This window comes from Sebastes fasciatus, chromosome 14 (assembly GCF_043250625.1).
Source record: "Sebastes fasciatus isolate fSebFas1 chromosome 14, fSebFas1.pri, whole genome shotgun sequence".
NCBI classification, from domain to species: Eukaryota; Metazoa; Chordata; class Actinopteri; order Perciformes; family Sebastidae; genus Sebastes; species Sebastes fasciatus.
Genome location: NC_133808.1, coordinates 32,417,042 through 32,442,158, shown reverse-complemented (window position 1 = coordinate 32,442,158; position 25,117 = coordinate 32,417,042). Strand labels below are relative to the sequence as shown.

General features: G+C 38.7%; 2 protein-coding genes across 6 annotated transcripts; one reads left to right on the top strand and one right to left on the bottom strand.

The window, feature by feature from the left end:
- fam124a (family with sequence similarity 124 member A) lies at positions 1 to 20,704 on the bottom strand. 5 transcript variants are annotated; one of them, XM_074657978.1, is made up of 5 exons: positions 20,576 to 20,704; positions 17,829 to 18,117; positions 14,282 to 14,313; positions 6,636 to 7,393; positions 1 to 1,936 (listed from the first exon to the last, which is right to left on the bottom strand). In XM_074657978.1, the coding sequence occupies exons 2-5, from the start codon at positions 17,882 to 17,884 to the stop codon at positions 1,154 to 1,156; spliced, it is 1,629 nt and encodes a 542-aa protein (XP_074514079.1). In that variant the 5' UTR covers positions 17,885 to 18,117; positions 20,576 to 20,704; the 3' UTR covers positions 1 to 1,153. The 5 variants fall into 5 exon arrangements, with proteins under 5 accessions (XP_074514079.1, XP_074514082.1, XP_074514081.1 ...); XM_074657981.1 differs by lacking the exon at positions 20,576 to 20,704 and adding an exon at positions 17,183 to 17,217 and having other exon boundaries at positions 6,636 to 7,402; positions 17,829 to 17,973; XM_074657980.1 differs by lacking the exon at positions 20,576 to 20,704 and adding an exon at positions 17,183 to 17,217 and having other exon boundaries at positions 17,829 to 17,973.
- On the top strand, positions 20,212 to 25,107 carry tsn (translin). The gene is made up of 6 exons (XM_074657982.1): positions 20,212 to 20,364; positions 21,653 to 21,746; positions 21,842 to 21,938; positions 22,132 to 22,247; positions 22,831 to 22,910; positions 23,208 to 25,107. The coding sequence occupies exons 1-6, from the start codon at positions 20,299 to 20,301 to the stop codon at positions 23,439 to 23,441; spliced, it is 687 nt and encodes a 228-aa protein (XP_074514083.1). The 5' UTR covers positions 20,212 to 20,298; the 3' UTR covers positions 23,442 to 25,107.
- Positions 25,108 to 25,117: the final 10 nt, after the last annotated feature.

Genomic DNA, 25,117 nt, shown 5'->3' with positions numbered 1-25,117 from the left:
TGATGGAGAAAAACATTTATTGAACAGTGTCTCTGTACAGTTCTGTGATTGGTCCTTAAAACCTGTAATTTACTTTATATAATGCTTTAATCTACATGCAACAAAAGAAACATTCAAAAATATACGAGGACATCAAATATATGAAGGACAGAACCTCCCAAAAATAAATCAATACATAAATGACTCGATAAATAAATAAGTATGTCATTAAATGTAGCAAAAATATTAAAAATAAATGTAGCCATTAATTAATTGATCAAATGTGACATAAATTGACCTTTCTGTTTTATTTATCTTTGTATTAATTCCCTTATTTATTTACTCTCTGTTTTTCCTTTTTATTTATTTATGTATTTAATTTTTATTAATTTTTGAATTAATTAATTAATTTTTGCATTTATTTATTTTTAAACGTATGTATTTATTTATTCTATATTTATTTTTCAATGTATGTTTTTATTTATTCCTGTTTAATTCCTTTATATTTATTTACGTATTTATTTTTCTTAATTTTTTAATTTTTAATTTATTTATTTGTTTATTTTCCATTTAAAAAATATATATATATTTATTTAACTCAACGTGTGTCTCTGACCCCATGATGACACACTTATTTGCATAACGAGACATAAATGCATAAAGAAAAGTATACAGAAATAAATAAGTTTGGAAAAATAAATAAGGGGTGAAATGCAAAGAGAAAATCCTGCTGAAATAAATAATTAAAAAATGCATATATACATAAATAAATAAATAAATAAATTTAAAAATAAAATAATGCATAAATAAATAAATAATGAAAAAATGCATAAATACATTTAAAAATTAATAAAACATAAATAAGTAAAAGGGAAAATCAAACAGGAGAGTAAATAAATAAGGGAATTAATACAAAGATAAATAAATAAATATAGAAGCATATTAAAACAGAAATATCAATTTATGTCACATTTTATCAATGAATTAATGGATACATTTATTTTTTATATTATTTTTGCTACATTTAATGCCACATTTATTTATTTATGGAGTCATTTATTTATTGATTGATTTATTTATTGATTTTGCCAGGTTCCGTCCTCCATACTAGTAGAGTTAATGCTGTGCTCCAGGTCAACCACCAGGGGGCGGAGTAGAGCTGTACAATAATCCATCAAATGTAGAACTCTTGATCTTCTTCTTCGTCCTCCTCGTCTTCCTCTTCTACTGGAGCGCTGATGATGCTGCAGCTGTCTGATTGGTTGATGGAGACGTCGCTGAGGGACGGAGCAGCGTTAGAGTTCGCGCCGTGGATACGAGACCCCCCTGACAGGGTGGAGGCAGAGCTGATGGTTCTGAAGCTGTTTGGAGTCCGGCCCAGCGTCGCCGCCCTGTAGGCCTTCTCTGGGACGCCAGGAGACAGGGACGGACCGATGTCTTCAGGTGGCGCCGATAGCGGCCGAGGAGTCTGTGGCAGGCTGGACCTGATGTAGGCAGACACCACCGTGAGGTCCACGCCGCCGCCCTGATCCACAGTGTCCCCCGTGTCCACGTCCGTCTCCTCCGCCCCGATCAGAGCGTCCAGGTTGAGCCGGAAGGGCGGAACGAGGGAGGAGCTCCGGGTGAGGGAGTGGCTCCGGTGATGGAGGCCGGGAGAGGAGCAGGTGGAGCTGTCCGAGCCCAGGTTGGGGAGAGAGAAGAGAGAGCCGGACCGGGGGCCCCTCCACGGGTCCGACTCGTCCGGCTCCTCCGGCTCCTCGCAGGCCAGAGGCTGACAGCTGTGGGAGCTGTGGGACGTCTGGTGGACTCTGAGACGGGATGGGACCCGATGGTGGTGGCGGCGGTTCCGGTAGGAGGCGGCGCTGCGGGTGAAGGTGGATGGAGCCGAGGCGGACTCAGGGACCGAGGAGGAGATGTAGCAGGGACCGTGTTGGTGCTGGAAGTGAGCACCTTGGACCTGAAACCAACCAGAACATATTCTGTAATATACACTGTAGACTGCGTATTCAACTTTATTCACATCAGACCAGTTTTACTAGAACTACAGATTCAACACTAAATGGCAAAAAAAGGTCTGAAAATGTAAAAAAAAAAAAAGTGTTCGAAAAAAAGAAAAAAAAAAAGAAAAAAGTTTGATAAAAAAGTCTGAAAATGTAAAAAAAAAGTCAGAAAAAAGTTTTTAAAAAAAAATCAAAAAAGGTCTGAAAATGTCAAAAAAGTGTTCGAAACAAAGTTAAAAAAAAAAGTCTCCAAAAAATGTCAGAAAAAAAGTGTTGGAAGAAAAGGCTGCAAACAAGCGACACAGCGAAGTGAAGGGGGAAGGGGGAACGGGGAAAAACCCCACAGGCCTCCTGGTCTCAGCCGGACCACTTTATGAACCAAACCAGCAGCTGGAGAACCCATCAGAGCCTCGTGAGCATCACACCTCCATTTATGGACCAGAACACAGAGAGAAGCTGCTTTACCGCAGATCTACAGTCAGATTATCATCCTCAGAGTCACCGGTCTGGAGGAGGATTCATTCCACCTCCGTCAGCTCAGTTTACCCTCTCTACATAGTTTACTCTCCATGCTGATAGTTTCTCCATGTTTCTGTCCGCCTCTCCAACCAAACAAGAAGCAGTAAGTTTCCACTCAGCAGCCTCCAGGCGGTCACGTCCAGGAGGGACGGCGGGGGACGGAGGGGAGTTTTTTACACATTTCCACATGTTCAGGTTCAAAAACAATAAATATCATAGAAGCAGAAGTTTCCTGAGAACGAGAGCTGAGCTGAGATTTACAGACTGAAGTCAGAGCAGGAAACAACCGATGTCTGTATCTCTGACAGTAATAAAGCTAAATATACTGGATATACAGTACAGAGAACTTCACATGGATTACACCAAATTCATCATTTAAGAGGGAGTGTATCCTCCGTCTTGGATGACAGTGACCAGAGAGTCTCTATTATAGTATAGCGTGCAGCTAGTTAAGCAAACAGCTCGTTAAGGACACAGCTCGTTAAGGACACAGTTCGTTAAGGACACAGCTCGTTAAGGACACAGCTCGTTAAGGACACAGCTCGTTAAGGACACAGCTCGTTAAGGATACAGTTCGTTAAGGAGACACCTGTTTGTCTCGTTAAGAGGACGCTCTGCTGATTGTGCTGCGTGATGTTTCTGAGGTTGTAGAGCAGCGGGTAGAGCAGCGGGTACGACGGGGAGATGTGAGAGCTCACATTGTCTCTTTTATATCCTCTTATCTGTTTTCTTTGTGTAAAGTGTTTTGTAACTATTAACACTTTCTCCAGCTCAGACGAGTAGCTCGCCTGCACAAGCAGAAATGTTTTAAATAGTCAGGTTTTAGTGAAGATGTTTGGGAAGTAGTGAGCATATACGACTCTTTCTTTTTGGATTCTCCGTTCACCGTGGAGGAACGAGAGGACAACTGGAAGTTTTCTTCAAGAATTCCAGTTTAACACGGGGTGAGTAGTTGATATATAAATGGTCATTTTGTGGGTGAAGTATTCCTTTAATAACCACGCTCTGTTTCTGTTCTTCTCCAACACCGTCTCATGGCAGTTTGTGAAATAATCACGAGATCTAATCTATTTTATTCGTGCACATAGACACGGATTTCCCTTTCTTTTGTGACGCTCAGCACGACTTTCAATAACGTATTTCTAGTGCGTTTTCCTACGAATGTGCAGAAACACGTGACGCATGGGTCAATTTCCGCTCCAGTCTTTTCAAAATAAAACTACTTGTTTAGCTTTTGGAAAAGATCGCAGTTTGGGTTAAAATAACTCAAACAAAAGTGTCGTAACTTAAACCTGCAACATGACAGCATCTGCTGCTAGGAACACTTTGGATGCAAAATATTCACAGGCCAGTAGTTCACATTTTGGTGTAGTTTATTTGTCACGTCCCCGGTGTGTAAAGGTGTGTAAGGGTGTGTAAGGGTGTGTAAAGGGGTGTAAAGGTGTAAAGGGGTGTAAAGGTGTAAAGGGGTGTAAGGGTGTGTAAGGGTGTGTAAGGGTGTGTAAAGGTGTGTAAAGGTGTGTAAGGGTGTGTAAGGGTGTGTAAAGGGGTGTAAAGGTGTAAAGGGGTGTAAAGGTGTAAAGGGGTGTAAGGGTGTGTAAGGGTGTGTAAGGGTGTGTAAAGGTGTGTAAAGGTGTAAAGGGGTGTAAAGCGGTGTAAGGGTGTGTAAGGGTGTGTAAAGGGGTGTAAAGGTGTAAAGGTGTGTAAAGGTGTAAAGGGGTGTAAAGGGGTGTAAAGGTGTAAAGGTGTGTAAAGGTGTGTAAAGGTGTAAAGGTGTGTAAAGGTGTGTAAAGGTGTGTAAAGGTGTGTAAAGGGGTGTAAAGGTGTGTAAAGGTGTAAAGGGGTGTAAAGGTGTGTAAAGGTGTGTAAAGGGGTGTAAAGGTGTGTAAAGGTGTAAAGGTGTGTAAAGGTGTGTAAAGGTGTGTAAAGGTGTAAAGGTGTGTAAAGGTGTGTAAAGGGGTGTAAAGGTGTGTAAAGGTGTAAAGGTGTGTAAAGGGGTGTAAAGGGGTGTAAAGGTGTGTAAAAGGGTGTAAAGGTGTGTAAAGGTGTAAAGGGGTGTAAACGTGTGTAAAGGTGTGTAAAGGGGTGTAAACGTGTGTAAAGGTGTAAAGGGGTGTAAAGGTGTGTAAAGGGGTGTAAAAGGGTGTAAAGGTGTGTAAAGGTGTAAAGGTGTGTAAAGGTGTGTAAAGGGGTGTAAAGGTGTGTAAAGGGGTGTAAAGGTGTGTAAAAGGGTGTAAAGGTGTGTAAAGGGGTGTAAACGTGTGTAAAGGTGTGTAAAGGGGTGTAAACGTGTGTAAAGGTGTGTAAAGGTGTGTAAAGGTGTAAAGGTGTGTAAAGGTGTAAAGGTGTGTAAAGGGGTGTAAAGGGGTGTAAAAGGGTGTAAAGGTGTAAAGGGGTGTAAACGTGTAAAGGTGTGTAAAGGTGTAAAGGGGTGTAAAGGTGTGTAAAGGTGTAAAGGTGTGTAAAGGGGTGTAAAGGGGTGTAAAGGTGTGTAAAAGGGTGTAAAGGTGTGTAAAGGTGTAAAGGGGTGTAAAGGTGTGTAAAGGTGTGTAAAGGGGTGTAAAGGTGTGTAAAGGTGTAAAGGGGTGTAAAGGTGTGTAAAGGGGTGTAAACGTGTGTAAAGGTGTGTAAAGGTGTGTAAAGGGGTGTAAACGTGTGTAAAGGTGTGTAAAGGTGTAAAGGTGTGTAAAGGGGTGTAAACGTGTGTAAAGGTGTGTAAAGGTGTAAAGGTGTGTAAAGGTGTGTAAAGGTGTAAAGGGGTGTAAACGTGTGTAAAGGTGTGTAAAGGTGTAAAGGTGTGTAAAGGTGTAAACGTGTGTAAAGGTGTGTAAAGGTGTAAAGGGGTGTAAAGGTGTGTAAAGGTGTGTAAAGGTGTAAAGGGGTGTAAACGTGTGTAAAGGTGTGTAAAGGTGTAAACGTGTGTAAAGGTGTAAAGGTGTAAAGGGGTGTAACGGTGTGTAAAGGTGTGTAAAGGTGTGTAAAGGTGTTTAAAAGGTCTTTAGACTGTGGTTTCACAAAGATCGATTCTATCTAAGATGAAACGATTAGTCGCCAGAAAATTAATTTCCAACTATTTTGATAATTGATTAATTGTTTCAGTCATTTCTCAAGTAAAGAAAAGCAAACATTCCCTCCTTCTAGCTGCTAGAATGTGAGGATGTGCTGCTGTATCGTGATATACAGTATGATAGTTAACTGAATGTTCTGTTTTACCCCCGGAGATATGACGCGTGACCCAGCCTCCTTGTTGTAAAGCAGTTCCAGCGTCGTGGTTCAGAGAAGCTGATGACTGGAGGCCAGGTGGCTGTTCAGCATCCTGCATTCGCTCCTTTGTCATGACAGATGAGCTTATTGTTCCCAATCCCAGTAATGGACCGCGGCCTAATCGGCTTCAACTCTCACAACTACTAATCTGCCACCGCCTGGACCAACTGACCCCCCCCCACCCCGAAACTGATCACCTCCTCACAAGGACCTTTTTACAGTCTGGATGATTTCTTTCGGACATTTTTTTTTTTTTTTACTTTTTTATTATCGTTATTATCGCGTTAACTTTGACAGCCCTAGTTTTATATAGTGTGCTCTATTTATTTACCAACTGTTTTATTCAACGTATCCTTATACAAAGATACAAAGATTCGTATGAAACGAAGTTATTCCTCATTTTTTCGTGCGTTTTCCTACAAATGTTCAGCAAACGCACGTAGCAATTTCCGCTCCAGTCTTTTCAAAATAAACTTCCGTCTTCAACAGGAAAGAACTTGATGGTGGAAAGATGGTGTTTTGGGTTAAAATGAGTACAGAAGTTACGTGACAAATAAATCAACGTTGACTTCTGGTTTCACACGGGACACATACGGCGGTCTCCTGGTGAAAGTCTGGTGTCCACCCCGACCTCCTCCCTACGCTGCGTCTGTCTCTCTTTATACTTCCTGGTTCACGATTACGTGAATCCTATACAGAATGATCGGTGGGATACCTGTACATGTACAGATTATAGTGCTATTATAGATATGTTACTCTTAGTAGGTAGCTCTGAACGGTGGATGAGAACAGCCTGCTTTGTTTGAGTGTCCTTTGAAAAGTAGAAGACGTAGTTGATAAAAACAACCTGACACCGACAGGAAGTGGTCTCACCTGCAGCAGGATCTTGTTCCCGTCGTAGTCCTCCGTCTGCCAGCGGACCTCGCTGATAGGGCTGCAGGGCCGCGGCAGCAGAGGCACCAGCGTCCCGACGTCTCGCACCCTGACCTCCATCACCGCCGACTCCAGCGCCGCGGGACTCTGCCCGCGCGGCAGCCTCTTGAAGGACAGCTGGATCTCCATGTCCGGGTTGGAGTACAACACGAAGAAGCAGAAGTCCTCCTTCTTCTGCGCCACGCGGCGCTGCAGCAGCAGCTTGTAGAGACGCACCATGTCCACATAGTTCTCGTGTCGGCAGTAAACCGTAAACCGCACGATTTCCTTCCCGTAGTGGACCTGCCGCACGGCCCAGAGCGGCGTGCCGGCAGACAGGGTGAAGAAGTCCTGACTGCACGGCGTCAGCGGCAACATCCGGCGGCCATTGCTGACCTGCTCGGTGTGGTGGTAGCGCCACGGCGGCCTCTGCATGGCGCGGTGCAGCATCAGTATCTGCTCCTCGCCGCCATACGCCTCCTGGAGGAAGACGATGACCGCCAGGGCCGGCTGGAAGGCAGCGACCGGGCTGCCGTTGTGATGGTGCTTGGGCCGGGAGACGGAGGCCCGCTCTGAGATCCGGAAGAGCTGCAGCTCCGGGTGGACCCATGCCAGGACGGCGTCCGCGGCACGCTGCAGGAACTTTCCCTGGCCGGGGTCGGCGATGAGGTGGACACAGACGAGGAAGGGATCCTGGAACTCGCCCATGGATAACTCGCCTCCACGTACAACAGCGTCAAGACGAGACGAGAGAGGGTTAAGAGGAAGAAGAAGAGAAAATGACAAAATCAAATTCTAATCAGCTTGTTGAACAAATGTTGTAAATTTTTTTCGGACATTTTATTCAGATTTTTTTTTTTTTTTTACTTTTTTCGGACATTTTTTGTGGAAATATTTTGGACATTTTCAGACTTTTTCTAACCTTTTTTTTCAGAAATTTTTTTGGGACTTTTTTTTTGAAAAAAAATGTTCAGACATTTTTTCGGACATTTTTTTATTTCGGACATTTTCAGACTTTTTTTGGACATTTTCAGACTTTCAAACACTTTTTTTCATACATTTTATTTTTACTTTTTTTCAAACACTTTTTTTCATACATTTTATTTTTACTTTTTTTCAAACACTTTTTTTCATACATTTTATTTTTACTTTTTTTCAAACACTTTTTTTTGGAAATTTTTTTCAGACATTCTTTCGGGTATTTTTTATTTCAGACATTCTCAGGCTTTTTTCGAACTTTTTTTCTTTTTCTTTTTTTTCTTTTTCGAACACTTTCGACTTTTTTTTTTTACTTTTTTCTAAATTTATTTTTGGACATTTTCAGACTTTCTTTCAAACATTTTTTTTCAGACATTTTTTCTAGTCTCCCATCCTTCTCTCTCTCACATCTCTGACTCCCAGCCTTCTCCATTTCACTCCTCCACCTCTCACTCCGTCTCTCTGTGTTTACCATCAGACCCATGTGGAGCGGGGCTCCTCTATGGAGGCTCATTAGTGCCATTAGGAGGTCGTTACTGAAGCCCGGAGGAATGTTCCAGACCTCAGCGGTAGCCTCGCCGTGACCTCTGACCTGAACAACTCAGCAGCCGGGCTCAGGTACCACAACACTACGCACCGTCATATCCAGCCATGTTACATGTGTCGTATCTCCTCATCTCCACGCTCTCTCTCGTGTTCCTACGCTCTTTATCCGACCTCTCGGGGGACTCGTCCCATTTCGTGGGTTTGGGAAAGGACACTCCGTCTTCATGTCCCTGGCACGGCCGCCCGGTCGGCCGCTGCCAGAATCCCTCCGTGAAACAGAGAGGCCAAACAGGGACAGACTCGGTCTCACGAGTCCCGCTGGCCTTTTACTAAAGGACACTTTCTGCTCGACCACAGAGGCGACATTTTCTACATGTTGAGATCAGGTTACGAGGAAACGTTGAGGTGTAACGACAGTCAGCTCAGCGTCCAGACTGAAACACAACACAGAGTTTAAACTAAGTTTGATGTGCATAAAGTGAATATTATTTATTTTTGGGTGTAAAATGAATCTCTAAAAAGTTGTTTCTACATTAAGTTTCATTCTTTGACTCGGTTTAAAGGTTTAAAGGATGAAAACATGCTCAGACTAGAGGAGCACTCTGAGAGCGTAGACCTCCACCAAGGCCGGTTCCATGAGGGAGAAATAATGCATGTATCCGTGCCGTGCTTCTGATCTGCTCCACAATTTGCTGGGTTCTTCTTCGGCCCATGATACACCCTTCCTCCAAGTTTCATGAAAATCGGGCCTGTAGTATATTCAGAATTCTGCTGACAACATTTTTCAACATTTATTTGGACATTAATCTGACTTTTTCAGATTTTTTTTTTTTTACATTTTTCGAACATATTTCAGACTTTTTTTTAAAACATTTTCGGACATTTACAGACTTTTTTTCAGAAACCTTTTTTTTTTTTTTAAAACTTTTTTTCACTTTATTTCAGACATTTTTTAAAAACTTTTTTCACAAATTTTTTTCAGACTTTTTTTCAGACTTTTTTTTAACACTTTTTTTCAGACCTTTTTTCCAAAAAAAATTGGACATTAATCTGACTTTTTCAGATTTTTTGGGACATTTTTCGAACATATTTCTGACTTTTTTTCAACACTTTTTTAAAAACTTTTTTTCTGACTTTATTTCGGACATTTATAGGCTTTTTTCGAACACTTTTTTTTCAGACATTTTTTAAAAACTTTTTTCACAAATGTTTTTCAGACTTTTTTTTTTTACTTTTTCTAGACTTTTTTTCAGACCTTTTTTTTACACTTTTTTTAGAATTACTTTTTTTGCACTTTTTTTCTGACTTTTTTTTCCAGACATTTTTCAAACAATTTTTCACTTTATTTCAGACCGGTTTGGTTTCCGTCACGTCTTTCCGTTTGTTTACCGGATTCGATGTCTCTCCACCGTTAGTGTATAACAAAGTGTCCTCATGTGGCTGAAGAGATAAAGAAAGATCCACTGCAGGTTTAGGCTGGATGCCAGGAAACAAACGTCCTGACGCACACACACACGCACACGCACACGCACACGCACACGCACACACTCACACTGTTAATAACCTGTCTCCTACAAAATGACGTTCCCGCACAACTAAACTGCATTCTCAGTTACGTTTTGAGGGAAACGGATTTTCTCAAATGTAATTTTTCGGACATTTTACAGACATTAATCTGCCTTTTTAGGTTTTTTTGGGACATTTTTCGAACAAATTTCAGACTTTTTTTCTGACATTTTTTAGAAAAACAATCTGACATTTTCAGATTTTTTCCCCCGACATTTTTCATACTTCTTTCGGACATTTGTTCAAGCATTTTTTTCAGACTTTTTTCAGACTTTGTTTTGGAAATTTTTCAGACTTTTTTCAGAATTTTTACGGACATTTATTCGAAAAATGTCATGTACAAACTTGACTTCGGATTCCATTTTCTTATCTTATTTACATTGTTATTGATCTTATTTGTTATTATCTAAGTTTTACTTTATCATATTTCATTATTATAATAAAACTACTCCCATTGGAGTCAAAATTATAAAATTTAGTTTTTTTCTTATTGATGTTCTACTGTGCACAGTGGTATAATGTGATGATGCACAATGGTATAATGTGATGATGCACAATGGTATAATGTGATGATGCACAATGGTATAATGTGATGATGCACAATGGTATAATGTGATGATGCACAATGGTTTAATGTGATGATGCACAATGGTATAATGTGATGATGCACAATGGTTTAATGTGATGATGCACAATGGTATAATGTGATGATGCACAATGGTTTAATGTGATGATGCACAATGGTATAATGTGATGATGCACAGGGTAAATGTCATGGCCAAAGGCTCCATTGTGTGCCCATAGTCTCCTGTAGTGGATATCAGGAGTATTTTAGAGCCAGTTTCCCTTTAAGAGGTAGAAAACCCATTTGGCACATTTTGGGTATCCAAGTGTGCCAGATGGAGAGTCCTCCTGGTCCTATCCGGACTAAAACTTTTGTAGAATCTATGTGCTTTGTGAACTAACAGATGAAGCTGAATCGTTCCTCATCAGTAATGAGAAGAATCCATTAGAGGGAAGGGATGAAGAGGTTTGGATGTAAATCTGTGGAGGAGAGCATCTCTAAGCTTTTAATCTACTCCGTCTTCAAGCTGACACTCTGACTCGACTGACTACGTGCACACGCTCGTGCATGTGTCAACACACACACAATCAGTGTGCACATTTATTAGAGAGGCGTGTCTTCTCTCTTTCTCAGACTTTTACCTTCGCTCTGTGTTTCAGTGTTAACCGGAAACAGATGCTGGCAGCAGCCAGACGCACCGACGATGATGACGTGAGCTAAAACAACACGCCTGCTAGAGGCCCCGAACATATGAGAGTGATTAGCAGCCAAAACTCTACTAGCTCTCTCTGTGTGTGTATATATATATAAATATATATATATATATAAGTAGTGCAGTCACTGCTCCAGCTCAGCTCTCAGTGGAAGTGAAAACAACTGGAGGAGGATATTTAAGACGGGGCGTCTTCATGTCATCTGGTAAAAACACTCATACGTCTGTTTGTAAAATGTAAAGTCTGTACCTTAATATTAAGTTCTGTTAGTTCAGTGAAACATTTCATTATTTAAACATGTCAAACACAGAAGTTTTGTAGTGTTCAGTGAGTTTTTGGAGCTTCTTCTCTGAAAAACAACGCCATGAGAGCCGTGAGAGTCAACCAGAACACTGACGACGTTGACATGCACAAAATATCCCGTTTTTTTACTTTTATTCCTAAAAAGACAATATTCCTACTAAGCTGTTTACATGGCTAATGAAAATGAATATTCTACTAATATTTCTGTTGACATGCAGCCGTTCATACTCTGATTAACGTAACTGTACGTAACGTAAGGTAACGTAACGCAGCCTCCCTCTTTCATTCCTTCAACCGCCTTCTAGAAAAGATCAATGTTGTGATATTTATCAAAAAACTTGTTGATAACCAGGTCTTTCATAATGTTTAAATGCAGGTAGGTTTAAAAGTTTAAAACTAAGGGTTCTATCCTACACCCGGCGCAAAGCGGCGCAAAAAGCTGCATAAATTAGCCCTGCAAAAAAAGCAGAGAAAAAAGCGCGGTGCAAGAAAAGCATTATCCCGATATCTGAATAAGCCTATCTTACACCCAGCGCATAGCGGCGCAAAAAAGCTGCATAAAAAAGTGCAGCACAAAAAGGCGCGGCGCAAAAAGGCATTATTCAGATAGTAAGATGTGTCTGCCGTGACCACCGTGACCAGAGAGATCACGGTGGCCACATGCCTCTGTGGCGTCTCCTCCCATCATCCCTATGTGTGTGTGCGTGAGTGTAGACGTCGGCGACTTCAACGTTTGCGGGCCCTCTCCCCCTAAACGGCGGCGTTTTGAGGCTGATGGACCGAGGGTCCACCGGCCAATCGGCCTTTTAAATAGCGATGCGCCCGCTGCAGGAACACCTGACTTTTAAAGGTAACGGGAGACGACACTCTGATTGGTTTAATTCGACCAAAACACACCTGTGATTAATTAAGAGACTAAATAGAACCCCTTTACCTCTTGCACCTTACATTGTGCCCAGATTATGCGCCGCTTAACGAGCAGTGGTGGAGTTGGACACGCCCTAAATGCACTTTAGACCAGGCGCTATAGATGGTTAAAAAGGAGCCCTCAGACCCGTGAAAACCTCCAACTCCCAGCTCATCATCATGGTTTCATTTTAAACCCAGTGAGCTGAAGTTCAGAACCAAAAACACATTTTACTGTTCAGCTATTTACTACAGACGACACTCACTAACTCATTAAGATGAAGGCTGACAGATAAACCGCCTCAATGAACTCGTTAACAAACAGCTGACTGCAGCGTCTTCAGATCAAACCTCGTTCTGGAGGACACACATTTGGTAACACTTAACCAGGCTGCTTCATGGCAGAGCCTCATACGCTACGCTACACTCAGCTGGGCTCAGCTGGGCTCTTCTGGGTGGTCCTGGATCCATCAGGTGCTGAAAGAGTCTTGGCTGACATCACTGAGAGCGGTTCGCCGTGTAAGAGGAGACTCAGCAGCGTCCTTCTAACAGAGACGAGCTCGTCATCTTCCTCAGAGTGAACGCCAGTCTCAGATCTCACTTCAAACAATAAGAACTCTCTGTTCCACACAACAGAAATACAGCGTGAGGTCGAACTAAAGCTGATATTTGAGATTAAAAAATACATTTAATGTACTTATTTTTCTTAGTTTACATATTTCTTTTGTCTAGTTTACATACTTTTTTTGCTTAGTTTACATACTTATTTTTAGTTTACATACTTTTTTTGCTTAGTTTACATACTTATTTTTAGTTTACATACTTTTTTTGCTTAGTTTACATACTTATTTTAGTTTACATACTTATTTTTAGTTTATGTACTTATTTTGCTTATATATTTGCTCTTGCCAAAGACTATACACAACAGAAACACCACATCTTAACACGTTAATTTGATGTTCGTTCATGAACTTGTTTCAAGTCTTTTTGAATAATCGAGATGCTGCACAACAGTGAAGAGAATTTACCCTAAAGTCTAGTACCCTAAGAAGTAGTTTGTATTTTAATACCTCCAGCAGCGGTGCTTGGCTTTGGACCTTTTTCTACAGCAGTGTAACCTCGGTCAGACTGACTTTAGTGGTTTAACATGATATGAGTGTGTCTACGGGGGGGCTTATGGCTGGTCTGACCTGAGGTCAAAGGTCAGGGGTCAAGACCACCTGTATAAACAGGAGCACTCTCTCTACCAGAACCTAAATATATACGTCTGAGGAGGCAGGAGACGAGGCTGCATGGCACTTTACAACACAACTCCTCAGCGCTGAACACTTCTGGTCACAGCCTCCTCTATATTTAAAGTTCTGGTGTTTTTATGACAAAGTGCACGTTTAGTTCCAGAGACAATAGAGGGCAGAAGTTCATCAGATACAGGAGAGACAACAGAACCTCTGCTGGATCACTGTGTGTGTTCAGCATGTGGTCCTTTACTTCCTGACATGCGGGTGTGGTTCTGGGTGGATAACGCAGCTTCCTGTCGACCAGATTAATGAGCTAATATTGTGCAGCGAGGCCTGGGGAGAGGTCACGACCTCTGCAAACACACATCTCCACAATCACACATCATAGTTGAAGCACTATTAAAGGACCGGTGTGTAGCATTCAGGGGGATCTACTGGCAGAAATGTAATATAATATTAATAACTATGTTTTCTTTAGTGTATAATCACCGGGAAATAAGTAAGTACTTATTTTGCTTAGTTTACGTACTTATTTGTTTGTTTTGTTTGGTATGTTATCTCAGGTGTCATAAGTATTATCTGTAACTAGTTATTTCTTGTATTTTGTGTGGTATTTTAATGTGTTTGTAACGTGCTTGATGTGGACCCCAGGAAGATTTGCCGGTTGCTATGGCAACAACTAATGGGGATCCTTAATGACATCAGTAATAAAATGCCGTGAGTGTGTTTCTTTAGTCGGTGTGCATCAGAGAGATAAAGTCCTGTCTGGAGAGGCTTTATTAGTTTACTTACTGCTGGTTGAGGACAGGGGACTGTAATCAGACCTGCAGAGGACGACAGGACAGAGACAGACAGAGAGGACATGAAACAGAGAGGAAACAGCAGTTTATATTACAGTATGAAGAACATTCAACATGATTTACAGGACGACTCTCCTGTTTCACATAAAGTGCTGACAGCAGGAGGAGAGGAGACTGAGAGGTCACCGTGGTTTCTATCTGAAGGGATGAAACACGGGAACAAGTACTACTACTGAGCTCAAATACAATATCCAGGTACTTTATCCGAGTTTCTCTATTTTAATCTACTTATACTCGTAGTTTGTTGGTACGATACGATAGCCAATAGAGAACCAAGCTGACTGAAGAAGGAAGGACGACCACCGCCGTCATGGCGGCCGCGGCTAATGCATTTATTTTATTTAATTTTTATTTATTCATTTTTGCATTTATTTTTTTAATTTATTTTATAATTATTTTTAAATGTATCTGTTTATTTATCTTTGTATCAATTCTCTTATAAATGTACTCTTAATTTTCCCTTTTATTTATTTATGTATTTTTTTTTAATTAAATTTTAAATGTATTTATTTATTTTTGCATTATTTTTGCATTATTTAAATATTTTCGCATTTATTTTTTATTTTTTTATTTATGTTTTTTTTATTTTATATTTATTTTTAAATGTATGTGTTTTTTTTATTTATCTTTGTATTAATTCCCTTATTTATTTACTCTTCTGCATAATTGTCCCTTTAATTTATTTCTTATTTATTTTTAAAATGTATTTATTTTTGCATTTATTTTTTATTTCTTATTTATTTTTAATGTATGTATTAAAAAAATATGTGATCCAGTAAGCTTTTAATTTTAGGGGTCACTGGAATAAGATCTTTTGGACGAAGAACAGGAGTAGGAACTAAACTGTTAAATTTAACACAACATGTCGTTATGTGTGGGCTCTCTCACATTTTACACATCTGGTAACATCTGTGGACCAGCCTTAAACTAACCACGGTTTATTGATGTAACTCTCTGCAAGAAAGCAAATGAGCGAATTTCTAAAAACATTCTTTGAGTAAAAGGATCGTCCTCGTCCCCCACACAGAACCTGTCCTCCAGAGAAGAGACGCGTCTAATCTAAAGCTCCCATCTCTGAACCGAGAGAGAAGCAGAATTAGATTTCCTCTAATCTGATCTCAGCGGATTAGAGAACAAATTTAGTGTAATTACACAAATATCTGTGATGTGAAACGTCTGAGAGGCATGTAGACGCTGTAGCTGCATCCTCCACATGGTGAAACCTCAGCTCACAACCTGAGATTATTAGTCCCACGGGAGTCAGCTGACAGCCGGAGAGGACCGTCGGTCCACCCTGTGACTCCGTCTCTAAACTAATAAAGCCTGCGGAGCTGCAGGACAGCAGGAAACAGAGCAGCGAGTCTGTTTCCTGCAGCAGGACGTCATCAATCTAACTAACAGGAGCATTAGTGGAGCAGAGACGGGGATGGATGGGGAGAAGGTGGAAATGTTGGGAGCGAAAGAAAAGACAAATATAGATTATAAACGAGTGGACGGATCCTGCAGGAGGACACGGAGTGAAACTGCTCAGAGAAAAATGACAATGTGGAAAAACCCGCCTTCAGCTGGAGGTCGTAGTGTGTGTGTGTGTGTGTGTGTGTGTGTGTGTGTGTGTGTGTGTGTGTGTGTGTGTGTGTGTGTGCGTGCGTGCGTGCGTGCGTGTGTCTGATGGCTCCCTCGCTGGGTGTTTAGTATAATAGTGTTTCTGTATCTGGCAGGACTCAGTTAGCATCCCAGTCTGGCCACGCTGCCTCGCTTCATCTCCGTCCAAACACATTAAACGCAAAGAGAAGCGAAGACACTAAACATAAATCAGTAAATCCTCAAACTGTGACTCACAGGAGCGTTTTAAAGCTGCCACCTCCAACAGTTAAAGTGGAAACAGACAACTTTTCCCTCTTTAGTGATTCCAACTGGTATTACTGTTGTTGTTGGCAACGCTGTCGCAAAGACGACATTTTCCTCAGAGCCGACTACAACACTCTGCATTTTGTTTTCCTGTTTCCTCTGCTAGTAACTGTAAAGAACTTCCATTGATATTCTTTAGTAACTGGGGATAGTTACCGATAGATAAGCTATTCAGAAATGACTCCATAGGGGGCGCCACCAGTTCCAGACATGTGCATGGGCCTGGCGCAAATTGGGCCATAAATTATTAAATAAATGAATTCCCTTATTTATTTTCTCTTCCGTTTAATTTCCCCTCTTATTTATCTTTGTATTACATTTTTAATTAATTAATTAATTTTTGCATTTATTTATTTAATAATTTTCTTTTATTTATTTATGTATTTATTTTTTATTAAATTCTAAATTGATTTATTTATTTTTGCATTATTTATTTATATTTATTTATTTTTTTATTTTATATTTATATTTTTAATGTATGCCTCTATTTATTTATCTTTGTATTAAGTCCCTTATTTATTTACTCTTCTGCTTAATTTTCCCTTTCATTTTTTTATGTCTTTATTTTCTATTCAATTTTTTATTTATTTATTTATTTTTGCATTTATTTCTATTTATTTATTTTTTATTTTTTATTTCTTTTTAAATGTATGCATTAAAAAAAATATGTGATCCAGTAACCTTTTAATTTTAGGGGTCACTTGAATAAGATCGTATAATGTCCAACAATACCACTATAACAGATCTGGGTCTGAGGTACATGGACACTGTAAGACCAACATAAAATAAAATAAAAGGGTCTTTAAAAGGGTCAAGGGTCAAGGGTCATGTATCTGCCTCTAAAACACACACTAACACACAGATCCTCCACTACTACAACACATCCAGCTGTGACATCAAGCTGTGAAATCCAGCTGTGACATACCGCAGTAGAAACTGAAGCACATCTTTGTCTAATGGCTGAAAACAGAAGGAACAAAACATTAATTTACCTTCAATTAAGCTCCAATGTGTCTGTACTCTCACTAACAGCTGATTAACTAGAACAGGATTACACCTCCTCCATATGATCAGACATTACATCAGGTATTAGCACCAGGAATATCAGCATAAATAAATAATAATAAATACAACAAAATGTAGCTCTCCAATCAGTAAGCTTTGCTGTCTGACGTCACATCACCTTGTTGATAAGAATGAATAAAAAAATTGTCACTTTTCCTAAAATATAAAGTACATTGCACTCTTTGCTCAGATGGGTCACACCAGACTCCATGTAAAAACATATCGATTTAAGGCTGTGTTGCCTGTCAGACCAGGTGAAGCTCTTAAAGCAGCATGTCTCCCTTGTAACGTGTCCTCGCTTTAATTCGGCTCATGAATACACTACATAAAGACATTTAACTTAATAAAAACATGTTTTAGTACATGTAGAATGAGAATCTATGTCCACAAAAAAGGTTTAATTACCTCGCCAGATATTATTATAATTAGCCTATATATTCTCCTGCTCGCTCATTAGAGTGTATGAATATTATATATTATATATAGAGTATCTGTGCTTCTCTCACCCTCCAGTCTCGGCTCCTGAATCCACGCAGTCATCTTCTGCTGAGGTTTTCTCCATCTCATCTCATCTCAGAGGTTCTGCTCAGCAGCAGCTGGTCTCATTGTTTCAGGTTCTGAGGTCCAGAGGTCCAGGAGGCGTTTAAAGACCCGGTTCTGGACCAGCAGAGAGTTTATAACTCTTGGAGCTGCAGTGAGCTGCTGCTGTCTGGATCTCTAGTTGGAGCAACAGGCTGACCGTCTGTTATTATGGTCTGTTCTCTGTGCTGATGCCTTCAGGAGCCCGTCGGAAATCTGAAGACTAGAGAAGTAAATCAGAATGAGGGAGTTTGATTTTAATTTTAAAATAAAAATACTCAAGACAAGTCAATAAATCATTTTTAATAATGAGATAAATAAAAATGTTACTTTGTAAATCAAAAAATTATGATATAGTTAGTGTTTTTTTTTCGTAATAATTTATTGTAAGTAACATCAGGTGTACAGAAACAAACTTATTATTTCCCAGCCAACCTTCCACCCGCTGCCGATGCAAAAAGGATAAAGAACAAAAAAACAAAGTTAAATTAAATGTTAAAGAAAATGTAATTGTAAATGAAAGAAATAAATTAAATAAAAACAATAATATGTGAATTAAATTAAATTAAAGAAAAAGAAAATAGATTTAAAAACAAAAGAACAAAAAACAAAGCTAAATTCAAAAGTACAATTTAATAATAATAATAATAATAATAATAATAATAATTTCATTAAATTAAAGAAAAGTAAAAAAGATTTTTAAAAAATGAAAAATTTAAACAAACACATTGTATCTCGTAATTTTGAGAAAAGAATGTCACAATTTTTACTTATCACATAATTACAATTAAAAATAGCTAACTTATTGACTTGCCTTGAGTATTATTATTTTATTTTCAATTTGTTTTTAGTTTCTACTTATTTTGAGTATTTTTTTTATTTTTGGCATTTTAAAATTACATAAAATTATTTTTTTTAAACATTTTTCATTTTACTTTTTCTGTTTTTGGAAATGGGCTCAAAGAGCTGAGACGGTTAACTGATGGAAATACTTATTTAATTATAAATAAAAAAACTGGGTGTTTCTCTGGTAATCTTCCTTTAACTGTGATAAAACGCTGTTGAACTCCACATGAAGTATCCATGAGCTGAGGCTGTTTTACATTTGACTTTGCTTTTTCCGAGCAGCACATGAAGGCATCATCAGCAGTGTGCTGCTTTGGCTCCACTTGAATGACGTCATGCAGCCTGTCTGTTATTACACCAGAATAAACAACAGACAAGATAATAAATAAGAGTTATGGATCATTTAAACTTAATAAATGAATGTAATCATCCTCATGGATAAATAAATATCATATTCATTATAGCAACCTTTGTTTGGTTTATACATGATTTCAAATGATTTTTTCTCATCACTTAATTAAAAAAAAATTACTCTAATAAAATTTTGTAGTTTATTTATGTAAATTTCTATATATAATTTTATATAAATCCCTCCTTTTTTACATTTATTCAGATAACGTTTATATTGTATTATATTATATGTATGTATTCTCCGCGAGATCTTGTAAGTTCTTTAATGCGTGTTTTGCCAACAAAATGATCAAATCCATTATATATATGTAAAAAAAAATATTTATCTTATTTTCTTGAGTTTTTTTAAGAAACAAAACAAATTTTCCCATAATAATGTAAAGTTTTTATCTTTATTTTTATTAAGTTGGCAGCAGCTGATTATCTGTAATAATATTACATTACAAAGCTCAATATCTGTAATAATATTACATTACAAAATTTGTATTATTATTATAATAATAATAATACTGTTAATAATATATATATTTTTTTATTATTTTATTTTATTATTATTATTATCATTATTGTTATTGTCATTATTATTATTATTATTATTATTATTATTGTTGTTGTTGTCATTAATACTATAATTATCATTATTATTATTATAATTATTGTTATTATTATAATTATCATTTTTATTAATAATAATAATAATAATAATAATAATAATACTGATAATACATTTTTTTATTTATTTTTATTATTATTTTTACTATTACTACTACTATTATTGTTATTATAATTATCATTATTATCATTATTATTATTATTATTATTATTATTGTTATTATTATTATTATTATTATTGTTATTATTATTGTTATTATTATTATTATTGTTATTATTATTATTATTATTGTTATTATTATTATTATTATTATTATTATTATTGTTATTATTATTATTATTATTATTATTATTGTTATTATTATTATCTTTCCTTTTTAAAAATCTTTAAGCAACATTTTTTTATCAAAAAACTTTTGGCGACAACATCGTAACGTAGAACGTGATGACATCATCTCTCCGCGCCGCTCAGAGCACGTTGATGTTTTAATGAATTAGCTTGTTAGTAGCTAGCAGCTCTTCTTCATCATGTCTGTAACGGAGATGTTCAGCTACATTCAGGGCTTCCTGAGCGCCGACCAGGACGTCAGAGAGGTAACATGATAACATGATAACATGATAACACGATAACATGATAACAGTATAACAGTATAACATTATAACAGTATAACATTATAACAGTAACTCAGCTAGCAGCTAACAGTCTCTCTACAGGCTGACACACAGAATCGTGTGTTTCGTGAGAGGAGTCTGGTCTACAGGCCAGCAGCGCCTCTATCACTGATCCCCACAGCTCTCTGTCTACCGTTACTGCGTCCACGTTGATCAGAAAACACTATAGATGTCTCACTTTACCATAAATACTAAACACATTAATCTCTGCTGTCTGGTACAGGTTGTTCCAGCGCGTTAAAGCTGCGCTGAGATGTGTTGCACCAAACTCCATTTAAAAAAAAGGTCGAATTAACGCTGTCTGGCTTATCTGACACGCTGCAGCGCTGGTAGCACGTTTTCTTACCATTAAAGTATACTTGCTTTAATTCGGCATGCTTTTTTTGCCATTAAAATATATATAAAACTGATTTCCCCCCAGTTTTTTTCCCATCAAAATACATTAAAATAATTAAATTAGCAATAAAGAAGTCATTTAAAAGAATGCATTGACTTGATCTGGACTTCAGAAACAGGTTATTGCAGTTTGCACATACAAAGAATTTGTGTTTTGTGTTTTGGTACATAAATGAAATAAAGTTGCGCTGAGATGTGTTGCACCAAACTCCATTTAAAAACATGTGAAATTAACTTTGTCTTGCTTCTCTGACAAAGTGCAGCTCTTGGAACATGTTTTCTTACCATTAACATACACATTTAAGTTACTCGCTTTAATTCGGCACACCTTTACACGAACACATGTATTAAATATCCCTTCAAATATGTTTTTTTGCCATTAAAATATGTATAAAATGGATTTCTTCCCATTTTTTTCATTAAAATACATTAAAATAAGTCAGTTGGCAATAAAGAATGCATTGACTTGATTTGGACTTCGGAAACAGGTTATTAAAATATGTATAAAACTGATTTCCCCCAGTTTTTCCCATCAAAATACATTACAATAATTCAATTAGCAATACAAAGTCATTTAAAATAATGCATTGACTTGATTTGAACTTACGAAACAGGTTTATTGCAGTTTGCACATACAATGAGTTTCTGTTGGTGTTTGGTGCATAAATGTCAAAGACCTTCTAGAGAAGGTGTCAATGATGCATCTAAAGTGGGTTATGTACATTATGTTTAGCTGACAGGTGAGGGGAGTTGGGTATGTATTTCTGTTAAAGGTGTTATATTGTATTAAGAATAAAACTCTTGTTTGTTGCAGGATATCCGTAAAGTGGTCCAGACGTTGGAGCAGACGGCCAGAGAAATACTAACAGTTCTCCAAAGTGTCCACCAGCCATCTGGATTCAAAGAAAGTGAGTGTTTACACAGTTTGCTCTGTTTTCTACCGGTGCTAAATGATGTCTGCCTCTTATTATTAATTTAACTTTATTTTCCTTTCTCCCAACAGTTCCCAGTAAATGTGCAAAGGCTCGTGAGTTGTTCTGCACAGTCAGGACACAGCTTGGTGAACTCAAGACAAAGTTTCCTGTGGAGCAGTATTACAGGTAGGAGAACCTTTGTCTCCATAGTTGCAGCTGTTGCGACCATTTAATAGTTAATTTATACTAAAAGTAATCTGCAGAATACACTCTTAATGCTTCTGTATGTTCAGATCACAAAGTGAAATAACTCCCTGGAAAGCAGAATTGAGGCTGAGTGGATGAAAGTGTTTCATCTCTCTTTCTCTGACTTCTTCAGGTTCCATGAACATTGGCGGTTTGTCCTGCAGCGTCTGGCGTTCCTATCGACCTTTGTCGTCTACCTGGAGACGGAGACTTTGGTGGTTCGGGAGGAAGTGGCCAAGATACTGGGCAGTAGGTTCCAGTTCATGTGTTACGCTGTGTTCACACCAAGAGAGAAGCAAATCTTGTTGTTGTAGTCTCAGATATGTCAGAAAAACCAAACGCCGTCGTGTCTGGGTTCATAACGTCACCCGGCGGCGAGCTATATTCACATCCAGTGACATCACACTGACTGTATCTAACAGCCACACGTCTCTACTGCGGTATGAACCCAAAATAAACAGATTGAGCTGTGATTTAATATCAATAAACAGATCAAAATGATGCTGAAGTAACTACATAATGATGCTGATTAGTAAAAAGTCTGAATTCATGCTTCGTCAGGTCTGTTACCATGACGACAAGCAGACAACTTTTAAAATGCTTGTTTTCTGAATGGAGTCTGGATGGATCAGTGCCAGGCTATGCAGTTATGATGCAAATTGAGTGTTTCCGCGCCTGGTGTGAATTTGCGTCTATTCGCCTCTTTGCATTGACATTGTGTGTTTAATCACGTTGCACGATAAGTTCTCTAGGCTCTCGGTGTGAACTCACGATTAGTGTATTAGAACTGTTACTGCAGAATGAGGCCTCACTCTTCTTCTTCTTCCTGCAGTTGAGGTGGTGCGAGAGAAAGGCTTTCACCTGGATGTGGAGGACTACCTGGCAGGTGTGCTGATCATGGCTAGTGAACTGGTGAGTCTACTGTTGGTTGCCAGTTTATTAGGTACACCTAGCTAATGCAGGCCAACACAACAGACCTGTAATAAAGCCTTTCTTCATGTTGAAGTGTTTTGGAGGATGTAGTTTGGTGAATAGAGAGGCGAAGTCCTAGTTGTAGTCATGTTACCTTCTCAACGTCCCATTTGAACTCTGAAATCTCTTAAACAAGTTGGCAAGTGAGTTGTTGACAGATTAAAGTTAAAGTCATGAAGATGTTTAAGCCTCTAACGTCTGTATGTGCATCATTAAAAATGCTTTGTCTTCCTCCAGTCGCGGTTGGCGGTGAACAGCGTCACGGCGGGCGACTACACGCGGCCGCTCCGCATCTCCAACTTCATCAACGAGCTGGACTCGGGCTTCCGCCTGCTCAACCTGAAGAACGACCCGCTGAGGAAGCGCTACGACGGCCTCAAGTACGACGTGAAGAAGATCGAGGAGGTGGTGTACGACCTGTCCATCCGCGGGCTCGCCAAGGACGCCGAGAAGGCCGGCGACGACAAGTAGAGCTTTCGGAGGAGGCTGCTGCTGCTGCACCTTTAACCCGTCCTCAGAGACGTACCTGAGGCTGCGACCATCTGTCAGGACGGAGACAGAGACATTTGACTCCCTCGTTCACGATCGAAGGTTCAGTTTGATGCTGTTATTATTTTTTTTTTAAATCTTCATCTTATTAATCTGTTATTGTTTCACTGAGTCGACTTATTAGATGTTTAATTGATCGCAGAAGACGGGCGGAGTGTTCCGGCCACGCAGAGCGGATTCTTTTGTGTTTACTTGCAAAAAAAAAGAAAGAAAATGTTTGTTGTTGTTCACCAGATGAGTTTTATTTCTTCAATGGTTGAATCCAAACGGATCCAGGAGCATCATTTATGAGGGAAAGATTTGACGCAACAATTCGAAATCTAGAATCCAAAATACATTTTACATCATTCTTTAACCAGATGTTCATAAAGAAGCTCCCAACCTGCAGAAACCTGTTGTCGTTCTATAAAAGAGGCTCCAGGAGCGGTTCGAGCCAAAGAAATGACAAAGATGCACTTCACCTGATATAAAGTGACTCTGTGATTAGTGAGGAACTCTAAAGCTGCGTTCACACAAAAAGAGAAGCAAATGTTCACCCGGCGGCAGCGAGCTGTATTCACATGCAGCGAGCTGTATTCACACCCAGCGTCATCACACTGACTGTATCTAGCAGCCACACGTCTCTACTGCAGTATGAACCCAAAATAAACAGATTGTGCTGTGATTTAATATCAATAAACGGATCAAAATGATGCCGAAGTAACTACATAATGATGCTGATTAGTGCCAGGCTATGCAGCTGCTCCATCAACACTCAACATGACGTCATCTAGGCCGAAATACTGCAGCGACTTTGACGCAAATTTTACATGTTTGCGTCGTCCGGTTTAAGTTCACGTCTATTTGCCTCTTTGCATTGACTACTTATGTAATCACACCGTTGGAATAGTTTGCTTCTCTCTTGGTGTGAACGCAGCGTAACAGAACAGTGCCAATGATTATGTTTGTTGAGACATTTCAATATTTTGGTTGTCGGGTGTTTTTCTTTCTCTGGAGATTCATGATAGTCAGAACGTCATGATGTACAGTAGTGCATGTGATGTTTCCTCTTTAGTTTAGTTTCCACTTAACGAAATGACTGAAGGTTTGTTCCCCCCCATGCTTCTGTTTGCTTCTGTACTGTACTGTAGTGGTGTGGAGTTACTTTAGTGTCTTTATTATGCACAACTTTACACACTGTAATCAAAAATGTTTTATAGTAAAGTAAAATACATTTGAGATTAAAATGTATTAATGGGAATCCAAAAGTTTTGTCGTTGAATCTCAAAATTGTTGTCGCTGAATCCCCCAAAGTTTGTCGTTGAATTTGCAAACAAAAGTTTGTGATTCACATTAATACATTTTTAATCGCAAATTTATTTTCCTTGTAATAAAACATGTTTTGATTACAGTATAAAGTTTTGCTCTCAGACCTTCTGTTGGATAATAAAGACAGTAAAGTAACTCCGTCGTAGCGGAGCTGGGTGTATTTTCTATTAATCTCTCTCCATCTTTAGTTTTGAGTGATGAGTGATATTTCACTTCTTGTACCGTTATCATGTATTCCTGTTGTCTTAAAGATGCTGTAAATATATTTCTACATTCTACATTTCCGGCTT